Source organism: Manacus candei, unplaced genomic scaffold, assembly GCF_025592945.1.
Source record: "Manacus candei isolate 608988 ecotype Guabito, Panama unplaced genomic scaffold, ASM2559294v1 h1tg000220l, whole genome shotgun sequence".
In the NCBI taxonomy this organism is placed as follows: Eukaryota; Metazoa; Chordata; class Aves; order Passeriformes; family Pipridae; genus Manacus; species Manacus candei.
In genome coordinates this window covers 39,108-52,801 of record NW_026138268.1, presented here as the reverse complement: position 1 = coordinate 52,801, position 13,694 = coordinate 39,108, and the positions used below count along the sequence as shown (strand labels likewise).

Below are 13,694 nucleotides of genomic sequence, written 5' to 3'. Positions count from 1 at the left end.
GGTCCCGTTCCCGATCCCGTGCGGGGTCCCCGCTCCCGTTCCCGGTGCCCCCGCGTGTCCCCTCTCCCGCTCCGCAGATTCGCCTCAGCCGCCACAGCCCCGCTGCGAGCGATCGAACACCCCCCCAAACTCCCCCCCTTCTCCCCAGCCCCCCCCTCCTACCCCATTCCCTCCCCTTCTCCCCCTCCCCAAATCCCCTTTTTCCCCTCCCCAAATCCCCTTTTCCCCCTCCCCAAATTTTCCCCCCTCTGTGACGAATCTGCCGCCGCTTCTCCCGCGCCCGCCCTTTCCCACAGATTCGCCACGGGCGCCTCTCCCTACCCCGATTCCTCCCGCCACCCCCTTCCCTCCCCATCCCACTTCCCCTCTTTCTTCCCCCTCATTCCCCCCCGTCTCCCTCTCCCCAAACCCCCTTTTCCCCCTCCCCAAATTTTCCCCCTCCGTGACGAATCTGCCGCCGCCTCCCCCGCGCCCCGCCCCCCTCCCGCAGATTCGCCACGGGCGCCTCTCTCTCCCTTTTCCCCGCCTTTGACTCCCTTCCCTCCCCATCCCACTTCCCCTCTTTCCTCCCCCTCATTCCCCCCGTCTCCCTCTCCCCCAAACCCCCTTTTCCCCTTTCCCCAAATCCCCCTTTCCGTGACGAATCTGCCGCCGCCTCCCCCCGCGCTCCGCCCTCTCCCCCATATTCACCGCGGCAGATTCGCCACGGGCGCCTCTCTCTCCCTTTTTCCCCCTTGACTCCCTTCCCTCCCCATCCCGCTTCCCCCCTTTCCTCCCCCTCATTCCCCCCGTCTCCCCCTCCCCAAACCCCCTTTCGCCCTTTCCCCAAATCCCCCTTTCCGTGACGAATCTGCCGCCGCCCCCCCCGCGCTCGCCCCTCTCCCTCATATTCGCCGCGGCAGATTCGCCACGGGCGCCTCTCCCTCCACGACCCCCCTCTTGACTCCCTTCCCTCCCCATCCCGCTTCCCCCCTTTCCTCCCCCTCATTCCCCCCGTCTCCCTCTCCCCAAACCCCCTTTTCCCCTTTCCCCAAATCCCCCTTTCCGTGACGAATCTGCCGCCGCCTCCCCCCCGCGCCCGCCCCCCCCCCTCCCGCAGATTCGCCGCGGCAGATTCGCCACGGGCGCCTCTCCCTTCTCCCCCCCCTCCCTTTTCCCCCCTTCCCTCCCCATTTCCTCTCCCCCTTTTCCCCCCTCTTTTCCCTCTCATCCTTCCCTTTCCCCTTTCCCTCCCCGTATTTTTATTCCGTCTCCTCCGGCCCGCGGCGGCCCGTGACGAAAGTGCGGCGGCGGCGGCCGTGGCGCGGGGCCGTTGCGGCGGCGGCGGCGGCGGCTCCGCTCGGTGCCCGCTCGGTCCCGGCTCGGTCCCCGCTGGGTCCCCGCTCCGTGCCCGCTCCCTCGGCCGCCGGAGATGCCCCCGGGGCGGCGGTGAAGCCCCCCCCTTGTCCCTCCGATGGAGGCCGAGCCCGCGGCTCCGGGGGACGCGGCCCCGCCGCCCGCCGAGGCCTCGCCCGCGGGGCCCGACGGGCGGCTCCGGGCCGGCCACAAACGGGTCACCTTCCCCTCGGACGAGGACATCGTGTCCGGCGCCGTGGAGCCCAAGGACCCCTGGAGACACGGTGAGGGGCACAGGGCAGCGGGCAGGGGGGTTGGGATCGGGGTGAGGGAGGGTTGGGATCGGGGGGAGGAGGGTTTGGGGTCGGGGAGGGAGGGTATTGGGGTCGGGGAGGGAGGGTTGGGGTCGGGGAGGGGGGTTTGGGGTCGGGGAGGGGGGTTTGGGATCGGGGTGAGGGATGTTTGGGATCAGGAGGGTTGGAATGTTTGGGATCGGAGTGAGGGAGGTTTGGGATCGGGGAGGGGGGTTTGGGATCGGGGAGGGGGGTTTGGGATCGGAGTGAGGGAGGTTTGGGGTCGGGGTGAGGGAGGTTTGGGGTCGGGGACGGGGGTTTGGGGCGGCCTGAGGGAGGGTTGGGGTCGGGGAGGGGGGTTTGGGATCGGGGAGGGGGGTTTGGGGTCGGGGAGGGAGGGTTGGGGTCGGGGTGAGGGAGGTTTGGGGTCGGAGTGAGGGAGGTTTGGGGTCGGGGGGAGGAGGGTTTGGGGTCGGGGAGGGAGGGTTTGGGGTCGGGGAGGGAGGGTTGGGGTCGGGGAGGGGGGTTTGGGGTCGGGGAGGGGGGTTTGGGATCGGGGTGAGGGATGTTTGGGATCAGGAGGGTTGGAATGTTTGGGATCGGAGTGAGGGAGGTTTGGGATCGGGGAGGGGGGTTTGGGATCGGGGAGGGGGGTTTGGGATCGGAGTGAGGGAGGTTTGGGGTCGGGGTGAGGGAGGTTTGGGGTCGGGGACGGGGGTTTGGGGCGGCCTGAGGGAGGGTTGGGGTCGGGGAGGGGGGTTTGGGATCGGGGAGGGGGGTTTGGGGTCGGGGAGGGAGGGTTGGGGCGGCCTGAGGGAGGGTTGGGGTCGGGGTGAGGGAGGTTTGGGGTCGGAGTGAGGGAGGTTTGGGGTCGGGGAGGGGGGTTTGGGGTCGGGGAGGGAGGTTTGGGATCGGGGTGAGGGATGTTTGGGATCAGGAGGGTTGGAATGTTTGGGATCGGAGTGAGGGAGGTTTGGGATCGGGGAGGGGGGTTTGGGATCGGAGTGAGGGAGGGTTGGGGTCGGGGTGAGGGGAATGTTTGGGATCGGGGTGAGGAAGGGTTGGGATCGGGGTGAGGGAGGTTTGGGGTCGGGGTGAGGGAGGTTTGGGGTCGGGGGGTTGGAATGTTTGGGATCGGAGTGAGGGATGTTGGGGTCTGCTTTGGAACTTCCCAAAATCCTGGGGAATCCTGGAAATCCCTGGGAATGACAAGTAGAGGGGGAAAGGGACCATAATTCCTGGAATTCTGGTGTTCTCCTGATGTTTTTCCAGCCCCTTTTCCATAAATTTTATTTGGGGGGAAAGAAATCTGGGAGCAAACCCCCTCCTTCATTCCCAACCTCCCGAAATCCTGGGGAATCCCTGGAATTCCCTGGGAATGACAAGTAGAGGGGGAAAGGGACCATAATTCCTGGAATTCTGCTGTTATTCTGACATTTTTCCTGGTGTTTTTCCAGCCCCTTTTCCATAAATTTTTTGGGAAAAGAAACCTCTGGGAGCAAATCCCTGCTGGGCTTCTCTGCTTTGGAACTTCCCAAAATCCTGGGGAATCCCTGGAAATCCCTGGGAATGACAAGTGTGGGAAGAAAGGGACCGTCATTCCCGGAATTCCAGGGTTATCCCGAGGTTTTTCCCGGTTTTTTTTGCAGCCCAGAACGTGACAGTGGAGGAGCTGCTGGCTGCCTACAGGCAGTCCTGCCACAAGCTGGGCTGCCGCCAGATTCCCAAACTCCTCCGGCAGATCCAGGTAATTCCAGAGGCTCGGGAATGCTGGGATGGCCCCAGGAACCTCCCCCGGGAGCCAAACACCGGGATTTCCTGGGAAAAGTCCCGTTTTCTGGGAAATACTCTTGGTTTGGGAAAATCCTTCAGTTTTCTGGGGAAATCTTCCCATTTTCTTGGAAAATCCTCTTGTTTTTTTGGAAAATCCTTCCATTTTATGGGAAAATCCTTCCATTTTATGGGAAAATCCTTCTATTTACCAGGAAAATCCTTCCATTTTATGGGAAAATCCTCCCATTTCTTGGGAAAATCTTCCCATTTTCTGGGGAAATCCTCTCGGTTTTGGGGAAAATCATTCCATTTTCTGGGAAGATCTTCCCATTTTATGGGAAAATCCTCTCATTTTATGGGAAAATCCTTCCATTTTCTGGGAAAATCCTTCTATTTTCTGGGAAAATCCTCCCATTTTATGGGAAAAATCCTCTCATTTTTTGGGAAAATCCTCTGATTTTATGGGAAAATCCTCTGATTTTCTGGGAAAATCCTTCAGTTTTCTGGGAAAATTCTCCCATTTCCCAGGAAAATCCTCCCGGGTTTGGGGAAAATCCTTCAATTTTCTGGGAAAATCTTCCCATTTCCCAGGAAAATCCTCTGATTTTCTGGGAAAATCCTTCTGTTTCCTGGGAAAATCTTCGAATTTTCTGGGAAAATTCTCCGATTTTCTGGGAAAATCCTTCTATTTACCAGGAAAATCCTCCCATTTTATGGGAAAATCCTTCCATTTCCTGGGAAAATCTTCCTGGTTTTTTGGAAAATCCTTCAGTTTTCTGGGAAAATCCTCCCATTTTCTGGGAAAATCCTTCCATTTCCTGGGAAAATCTTCCCATTTTCTGAGAAAATCCTCCCAGTTTGGGGGAAAATCCTTCAGTTTTCTGGGAAAATCCTTCTATTTACCAGGAAAATCCTCCCATTTTCTGGGAAAATCCTCTGATTTTATGGGAAAATCCTTCCATTTTCTGGGGAAATGTTTTCATTTTCTGGGGAAATCCTCCTGGTTTTGGGGAAAATCCTTCAGTTTTCTGGGAAAATCCTCCCATTTTCCAGGAAAATCCTTCCATTTCCTGGGAAAATCCTCCCATTTTCCAGGAAAATCCTTCCATTTCCTGGGAAAATCCATTTCCAAGCTCTTCCCATAGGCCTGGGAGGATTTTTTTGGGATTTCTTCTGTCCCAGACAGATTTTTTTTAGGGGGATTTTTGGGATTTCCCCTTTCCCAGGCAGATTTTTTGGGGGGATTTTTGGGATTTCCCCTTTCCCAGGCAGATTTTTTAGGGGGGATTTTTGGGATTTCCCCTTTCCCAGGCAGATTTTTTAGGGGGGATTTTTGGGATTTCCCCTTTCCCAGACAGATTTTTTAGGGGGATTTTTGGGATTTCCCCTTTCCCAGGCAGATTTTTTAGGGGGGATGTTTTTTTTTCCCCTCCCCTCCCTTAAATTCCCCCTTTGCTTTTCCAGGAATTCCAGGATCTGGCTCCCAGGATCGACTGCCTGGATCTCAAAGGTCAGGACCTTTCCCAACCCCTTCCCATTCCCAGGTTTTTTCCTCCCCATTTTCCCACCTGGTTTTCCCACTCTGAACTCCTGGTTTTCCCACTTTTTTTTACCCCTTGAGCTCCAGTTTTTCCCTTTTTTTCCCACCCTGAATTCCAGTTTTTCCCACTTTTTCCCCCACTTTTTTCCCCCCCTGAACTCCTGTTTTTCCCACCCTGAATTCCTGTTTTTCCCACTTTTTATTCCCACCCTGAACTCCAGTTTTTCCCACTTTTTTCCCACTTTTTTCCCACCCTCAACTCCTGTTTTTCCCACCTGTTTTTCCCATTCTCTCTGGATTATTTGGATCCTTTTTCCTGCTTCTCCCCCTCCTCAATTCCTGTTTTTCCCACCTGTTTTTCCCACCCTGAACTCCTGTTTTTCCCACTTTTTTCCCCACCCTGAACTCCTGTTTTTCCCATTATTTTTCCCACTTTTCCCCCCCTTCACCCCAGTTTTTCCCACTATTTTTCCCCCTTTCCTCCTCCCTCTGAATCCTTTGGCCCTTCCCCCTCATCTCCCCCCTCAATTCCCATTTTCCCCCCATTTCCCCCCCCCTCCTCCAGAATTCCCAGAATCCCTCCCCTCATTCCCTCATTCCCTCATTCCCAGAATCCTTCCCTCATTCCCAGAATCCCTCATTCCCTCATTCCCTCATTCCCAAATCCCTCCCTCATTCCCAGAATCCCTTCCCTCATTCCCTTCCCTCACTCCCAGAATCCCTTCCCTCATTCCCAGAATCCCTCCCTCATTCCCTCATTCCCAAATCCCTCCCTCATTCCCTCATTCCCAGAATCCCTCCCTCATTCCTAGAATCCCTTCCCTCATTCCCAAATCCCTCCCTCATTCCCTCATTCCCAGAATCCTTCCCCTCATTCCCAGAATCCCTTCCCTCATTCCCTTCCCTCATTCCCAGAATCCTTCCCTCATTCCCTCATTCCCTCATTCCCAGAATCCTTTCCCTCATTCCCAGAATCCCTTCCCTCATTCCCTCATTCCCTTCCCTCATTCCCTCATTCCCAGAATCCCTCCCTCATTCCCTCATTCCCTCATTCCCAGAATCCCTTCCCTCATTCCCAGAATCCCTTCCCTCATTCCCTTCCCTCATTCCCTCATTCCCTTCCCTCATTCCCAGAATCCTTCCCTCATTCCCTCATTCCCAAATCCCTCCCTCATTCCCTCATTCCCAGAATCCCTCCCCTCATTCCCTTCCCTCATTCCCAGAATCCCTTCCCTCATTCCCTCATTCCCTCATTCCCTCATTCCCAGAATCCCTTCCCTCATTCCCAGAATCCTTTCCCTCATTCCCTCATTCCCTCATTCCCTCATTCCCTCATTCCCAGAATCCTTTCCCTCATTCCCAGAATCCCTTCCCTCATTCCCTCATTCCCTTCCCTCATTCCCTCATTCCCAGAATCCTTCCCTCATTCCCTCATTCCCTCATTCCCAGAATCCCTTCCCTCATTCCCTCATTCCCTCATTCCCTCATTCCCTCATTCCCAAATCCCTCCCTCATTCCCTCATTCCCAGAATCCTTCCCTCATTCCCAAATCCCTCCCTCATTCTCTCATTCCCAAATCCCTCCCTCATTCCCTCATTCCCACAATCCCTTCCCTCATTCCCTTCCCTCATTCCCTCATTCCCTTCCCTCATTCCCAAATCCCTTCTCTCATTCCCAGAATCCATTCCCTCATTCCCTCATTCCCAGAATCCCTCATTCCCTCATTCCCTCATTCCCAGAATCCCTTCCCTCATTCCCTCATTCCCCCATTCCCCCATTCCCAAATCCCTTCCCTCATTCCCTCATTCCCTCATTCCCTCATTCCCCCATTCCCCCATTCCCAAATCCCTCCCCCACTCCCTCATTCCCGTCTCCGGGTGTTTTCCAGGGGAAAAGTTGGATTTCCGCTCCTGTGAGGCCCTCGAGGAGGTTTTCAAGCGGCTCCAGTTCAAACTGGTGGACCTGGAACAGACCAGTCTGGACGAGGACGTGAGTGGCACAGTCCCAGTTCCGTCCCAGTTCCATCCCAGTCCCATCCCAGTTCCGTCCCAGTTCCATCCCAGTTCCGTCCCAGTTCCGTCCCAGTTCCATCCCAGTTCCATCCCAGTTCCGTCCCAGTTCCATCCCAGTCCCATTCCATTCCCAGTCCCAGTTCCATCCCAGTTCCTTCCCAGTTCCGTCCCAGTTCCTTCCCAGTCCCAGTTCCGTCCCAGTTCCATCCCAGTCCCATTCCATTCCCAGTCCCAGTTCCTTCCCAGTTCCGTCCCAGTTCCATCCCAGTCCCATTCCATTCCCAGTCCCAGTTCCTTCCCAGTTCCGTCCCAGTTCCATCCCAGTCCCATTCCCAGTCCCATTCCATTCCCAGTCCCAGTTCCTTCCCAGTTCCATCCCAGTCCCATCCCAGTCCCATCCCAGTTCCGTCCCAGTTCCTTCCCAGTCCCAGTTCCTTCCCAGTTCCATCCCAGTCCCATCCCAGTCCCGTCCCAGTTCCGTCCCAGTTCCTTCCCAGTCCCAGTTCCGTCCCAGTTCCATCCCAGTCCCATCCCAGTTCCTTCCCAGTCCCAGTTCCATCCCAGTTCCATCCCAGTCCCATCCCAGTCCCATCCCAGTTCCATCCCAGTCCCATTCCATTCCCAGTCCCAGTTCCATCCCAGTTCCGTCCCAGTTCCATCCCAGTTCCATCCCAGTTCCTTCCCAGTCCCATTCCCAGTCCCATCCCATTCCAGTCCCAGTCCCATCCCTGTTCCATCCCAGTCCCAGTCCCATCCCAGTCCCAGTCCCAGTCCCATTTCCAGTCTCATTCCCAATCCCTTTTCCCCCAATCCCTCCAGAATTCCCACTTTTCCTCACCCAGGATCCTCCTCCTCCTCCAGTCCCTTTCCCCCAATCCCTCCAACATTCCCACTTTTCCAGGACCTGGATCCTTCTCCTCCTCCAATCCCTTTTCCTCCCAGTCCCTCCAGAATTCCCACTTTTCCTCACCCAGGATCCTCCTCCTCTTCCAGTCCCTTTTCCTCCCAGTCCCTCCAACATTCCCACTTTTCCTCCAGGACCCAGATTCTCCTCCTCCTCCAATCCCTTTCCCCAAATTCCTCCAGCATTCCCACTTTTCCTCCTGGACCTGGATCCTCCTCCTCCAGTCCCTTTCCCCAAAGCCCTCCAGAATTCCCACTTTTCCTCTTGGATCCTCCTCCTCCTCCAGTCCCTTTCCCCCAATCCCTCCAGAATTCCCACTTTTCCTCCTGGACTTGGATCCTTCTCCTCCAGTTCCTTTTCCCCCAATCCCTCCAACATTCCCACTTTTCCTCACCCAGGATCCTCCTCCATCTCCAGTCCCTTTCCCCCAGTCCCTCCAGAATTCCCACTTTTCCAGGACCTGGATCCTCCTCCTCCTCCAATCCCTTTCCCCCAATCCCTCCAGAATTCCCACTTTTCCTCCTGGATCCTCCTCCTTCTCCTCCTCCAATCCCTTTCCCCCAATCCCTCCAACATTCCCACTTTTCCAGGGCCTGAGTTCTCCTCCTCCTCCAATCCCTTTCCCCAATCCCTCCAGAATTCCCACTTTTCCTCTTGGATCCTCCTCCTCCTCCAGTCCCTTTCCCCCAATCCCTCCAACATTCCCACTTTTCCAGGACCTGGATCCTTCTCCTCCTCCAATCCCTTTTCCTCCCAATCCCTCCAGAATTCCCACTTTTCCTCACCCAGGATCCTCCTCCTCCTCCAATCCCTTTTCCCCCAATCCCTCCAGAATTCCCACTTTTCCAGGGCCTGGATTCTCCTCCTCCTCCAATCCCTTTTCCCCCAATCCCTCCAGAATTCCCACTTTTCCTCACCCAGGATCCTCCTCCTCCTCCAATCCCTTTTCCCCCAATCCCTCCAGAATTCCCACTTTTCCAGGACCTGGATCCTCCTCCTCCTCCAATCCCTTTCCCCAATCCCTCCAGAATTCCCACTTTTCCTCCTGGATCCAGATCCTCCTCCTCCAATCCCTTTTCCCCCAATCCCTCCAGAATTCCCACTTTTCCTCCAGGACCCAGATTCTCCTCCTCCTCCAATCCCTTTCCCCAATCCCTCCAGAATTCCCACTTTTCCTCTTGGATCCTCCTCCTCCAGTCCCTTTTCCCCCAATCCCTCCAGAATTCCCACTTTTCCAGGAGCTGGATCCTTCTCCTCCTCCAATCCCTTTTCCTCCCAATCCCTCCAACATTCCCACTTTTCCTCACCCAGGATCCTCCTCCTCCTCCAATCCCTTTTCCTCCCAATCCCTCCAGAATTCCCACTTTTCCTCTTGGATCCTTCTCCTCCTCCAGTCCCTTTCCCCCAATCCCTCCAACATTCCCACTTTTCCAGGACCTGGATCCTCCTCCTCCTCCAATCCCTTTTCCCCCAATCCCTCCAGAATTCCCACTTTTCCTCCTGGACTTGGATCCTTCTCCTCCAGTTCCTTTTCCCCCAATCCCTCCAACATTCCCACTTTTCCTCACCCAGGATCCTCCTCCTCCTCCAATCCCTTTCCCCCAGTCCCTCCAGAATTCCCACTTTTCCAGGGCCTGGATCCTCCTCCTCCTCCAATCCCTTTTCCCCCCAATCCCTCCAGAATTCCCACTTTTCCTCTTGGATCCTCCTCCTCCACTCCCTTTCCCCCCAATCCTTCCAGAATTCCCACTTTTCCTCTTGGATTCTCCTCCTCCTCCAATCCCTTTTCCCCCCAATCCCTCCAACATTCCCACTTTTCCAGGGCCTGGATCCTCCTCCTCCTCCAATCCCTTCCCCCCAGTCCCTCCAGAATTCCCACTTTTCCTCCTGGACTTGGATCCTCCTCCTCCTCCAATCCCTTTCCCCCAATCCCTCCAACATTCCCACTTTTCCTCACCCAGGATCCTCTTCCTCCTCCAATCCCTTCCCCCCAATCCCTCCAGAATTCCCACTTTTCCTCACCCAGGGCCCAAATTCCCTCCATTCCCTGGAGTCCTGTTCCTTCCCTGCTCTCCTCCAGCTTTTCCAGGTTCCACATTTTTTTCCAGGAGCCTCCAGGGATTCTGTGGCTGCCCAAACCCCTCATTAGCTCGTTAACTCGTTCCCTAATTCCCTAATTAAGGAGGAGGGGCCGGGAACGCGTCCGGCTCTTCCCGCCCTTTCACTCCTCACCCCCTCCCCACCTGCTTTTCCCACTTCTTTCCCAATCCTTTGGGATTATTGGGAATTTTGAGGCCTCAATTCCTGCTTTTCCCACTTTTTTCCCCAATCTCATTGGATTATTGGGAATTTTGAGGCCTCAATTCCTGCTTTTCCCACTTTTATCCCCAATCTCGTTGGGTTATTTGGAATTTTGAGGCCTCAATTCCTGCTTTTCCCACCTTTTTTCCCTCTTTTTTCCCCAGTCTCATTGGATTATTGGGAATTTTCAGGCCTCAATTCCTGCTTTTCCCACCTTTTTATCCCCAGTCTCATTGGATTATTGGGAATTTTCAGGCCTCAATTTCTGCTTTTCCCACTTTTTTCCCCAATCTCATTGGATTATTTGGAATTTTCAGGCCTCAATTCCTGCCTTTCCCACTTTTTTTCCCCATATTTAACTCCTGTTTTTTTCCCCATCCCTGTTGGATTTTTGGCATCCCTTTCCCTTCCTCCCCCCCCGCCTCAATTCCCATTTTCCCACCTTTTTCCCCCCACTCCTGTTGGATTCCTGGCACTCAGCAACCCCTCCTGCTGATCCCATCCCCTTCCCATTCTCCCCAACACCCATATCCCATTTTTTCCCCCCTTTTTCCCATTTTTCCCATTTTTCCCCCCTCTCTCTCCTTCCGGAACACCCCCGGAGGGGGGTCCCGCAAATCCCCCTCTGGATTTCCCCGGAGCTGCAGCAGCAGCTCCTTCAGCTGAACCCCTCAATCCCCCACCCCCTGCCACCCCTCTGGGGCTCCGGGGGCGCTCCCAGCCCTCCGGAATTCCCGCTTTTCCCGCTTTTCCCAAGGGAGCGTCGGCGCTCTTCGACATGATCGAGTACTACGAGTCGGCCACGCACCTCAACATCTCCCTCAACAAGCACATCGGCACCCGCGGCTGGCAGGCGGCTGCCCACATGATGAGGAAGGTCTGTGACCCCCCCTTCCCGGTGTTCCCGGTGTTCCCAGTGTTCCCAGTGTTCCCAGTTCCCTCTGGAATCCTCTGGGAGCCGGATGAGCCTCTCCGAAGGCGCCGGGGTTGGGCTCGGCCCTCCGGAAACCCACCCGGCTCCCAAAGGAAAACCACCCCCTTCCCACCTCCCCCAACATCTCCAGGAGCTCCCAGAAGGTTTGGTGACCCCTTCCCAGTGTTCCCAGTGTTCCCAGTGTTCCCAGTTCCCTCTGGAATCCTCTGGGAGCCGGATGAGCCTCTCCGAAGGCGCCGGGGTTGGGCTCGGCCCTCTGGAAACCCACCCGGCTCCCGAAGGAAAATCTCACAAAATCTCTCACAAAACCACCCCCTTCCCACCTTCCATGAGCTCCCAGAAGGTCTTGTGACCCATTCCCAGCGTTCCCAGTGTTCCCAGTGTTCCCAGTTCCCTCTGGAACCCCCCGGGAGCCGGATGAGCCTCTCCAAAGGCGCCGGGGTTGGGCTCGTCCTTCTGGAAAACCACCCCCTTCCCACCTCCCCCAATATCTCCAGGAGCTCCCAGAAGGTTTGGTGACCCCTTCCCAGTGTTCCCAGTGTTCCCAGTGTTCCCAGTTCCCTCTGGAACCCCCCGGGAGCCGGATGAGCCTCTCCAGAGGTGCCGGGGTTGGGCTCGTCCTTCTGGAAACCCACCCGGCTCCCAAAGGAAAACCACCCCCTTCCCACCTCCCCCAACATCTCCAGGAGCTCCCAGAAGGTTTGGTGACCCCTTCCCAGTGTTCCCAGTGTTCCCAGTGTTCCCAGTTCCCTCTGGAACCCCCCAGGAGCCGGATGAGCCTCTCCAGAGGTGCCGGGGTTGGGCTCGTCCTTCTGGAAACCCACCCGGCTCCCAAAGGAAAACCACCCCCTTCCCACCTCCCATGAGCTCCCAGAAGGTTTTGTGACTCATTCCCAGTGTTCCCAGTGTTCCCAGTGTTCCCACTGTTCCCAGTTCCCTCTGGAATCCTCTGGGAGCCGGATGAGCCTCTCCAAAGGCGCCGGGGTTGGGCTCGTTCCTCTGGAAACCCACCCGGCTCCCGAAGGAAAATCTCACAAAATCTCTCACAAAACCACCCCCTTCCCACCTTCCATGAGCTCCCAGAAGGTTTGGTGACCCCTTCCCAGTGTTCCCAGTGTTCCCAGTGTTCCCGGTGTTCCCAGTGTTCCCAGTGTTCCCAGTGTTCCCAGTTCCCTCTGGAACCCCCCGGGAGCCGGATGAGCCTCTCCAGAGGTGCCGGGGTTGGGCTCGTCCTTCTGGAAACCCACCCGGCTCCCAAAGGAAAATCACCCCCTTCCCACCTTCCATGAGCTTCCATGAGAAGGTTTGTGACCCATTCCCAGTGTTCCCAGTGTTCCCAGTGTTCCCAGTTCCCTCTGGAACCCCCCGGGAGCCGGATGAGCCTCTCCAGAGGTGCCTCCCAACCCCATCTGGGTGTTTTTGGGCTCTTCCCTTCAGAAACCCACCCGGCTCCCAAAGGAAAACCACCCCCTTCCCACCTCCCATGAGCTCCCAGAAGGTCTGTGACCCCTTCCCAGTGTTCCCAGTGTTCCCAGTGTTCCCAGTTCCCTCTGGAACCCCCCGGGAGCCGGATGAGCCTCTCCAGAGGTGCCGGGGTTGGGCTCGGCCCTCCGGAAACCCACCCGGCTCCCAAAGGAAAACCACCCCCTTCCCACCTCCCCCAACATCTCCAGGAGCTCCCAGAAGGTTTGGTGACCCCTTCCCAGTGTTCCCAGTGTTCCCAGTTCCCTTTGGAACCCCCCTGGGAGCCGGATGAGCCTCTCCAGAGGCGCTGGGATTGGGCTCGTCCTTCTGGAAACCCACCCGGCTCCCAAAGGAAAATCACCCCCTTCCCACCTTCCATGAGCTCCCAGAAGGTTTGGTGACCCCTTCCCAGTGTTCCCAGTGTTCCCGGTGTTCCCAGTGTTCCCAGTTCCCTCTGGAACCCCCCCGGGATCCGGCTGAGCCTCTCCAGAGGCAGGAAAATCCAGCCCTTCCCACGTGTCCCGGCGCGCTCGTGCCGATCCCGGCAGGAAAAGGGCGCTCGTTAGTGTGTCATTAGCGTCCGGGCTCAGGCTGCTAATTAACCTTTGAGGCCGGATGAGGAGTTAATTATCCCAACGGGGTTAATTAGCCTGACTCTGGGAACGCCCCCGGGAGCCCCAATTAAGCTCCTGCTGCTCCTGCTCATCCCACATCCCGGGAGAGTTCCCCATTCCAGGGGGAAGCCAAGGAGGGGATGGAGTTTGGATTTGTGGGATAAACCCGGCCGGGAAGGAGCTGGAATTGGGAATCTTGGGGGGTTGGGAGAGTCTCTGGAGCACGGGAAACAGGGAGTGAGGCGGAGGGAGAGCTCGAGGGAGGGATCTCGGGGTTCGGCCGGTGCCAGGGGTGGATGTGGGGCATTCCCAGAGCCTGGATCCAGGCCCATCCTGAGGGATCAAAGCTCATCCCGAGGGATCCAGGCCCATCCTGAGGGATCCAGGCCCATCCTGAGGGATCCAGGCCCATCCCGATGGATCCAGGCCCATCCTGAGGGTTCTGAGGGGATGGATTGGATCCCATCCTGAGGGATCCAGGCCCATCCTGAGGGATCCAGGCTCATCCTGAGGGATCCAATCCC

At 56.7% G+C, this 13,694-nt stretch overlaps 1 protein-coding gene and 2 long non-coding RNA genes across 3 annotated transcripts in view; all 3 read left to right on the top strand.

Annotated features, from left to right (window-relative positions):
* Positions 1–1,266: 1,266 nt before the first annotated feature.
* Positions 1,267–13,694, top strand: part of LOC127464409 (protein phosphatase 1 regulatory subunit 37-like) — a 31,108-nt gene continuing 18,680 nt past the window's right edge. Inside the window, exons 1-5 of the mRNA XM_051774702.1 lie at positions 1,267–1,619; positions 3,278–3,375; positions 4,866–4,911; positions 6,830–6,930; positions 10,916–11,035. Of these exons, the coding sequence (XP_051630662.1) occupies positions 1,454–1,619; positions 3,278–3,375; positions 4,866–4,911; positions 6,830–6,930; positions 10,916–11,035 (531 nt within the window). The 5' untranslated portion in view covers positions 1,267–1,453. The remainder of the gene's footprint in view (positions 1,620–3,277; positions 3,376–4,865; positions 4,912–6,829; positions 6,931–10,915; positions 11,036–13,694) is intronic.
* On the top strand, positions 6,939–7,775 carry LOC127464412 (uncharacterized). Its single transcript, XR_007901350.1, has 3 exons — positions 6,939–7,142; positions 7,183–7,455; positions 7,501–7,775. It is a non-coding gene; the product is annotated as an uncharacterized LOC127464412 (long non-coding RNA).
* On the top strand, positions 11,403–12,919 carry LOC127464415 (uncharacterized). The gene is made up of 3 exons (XR_007901353.1): positions 11,403–11,692; positions 12,069–12,304; positions 12,861–12,919. It is a non-coding gene; the product is annotated as an uncharacterized LOC127464415 (long non-coding RNA).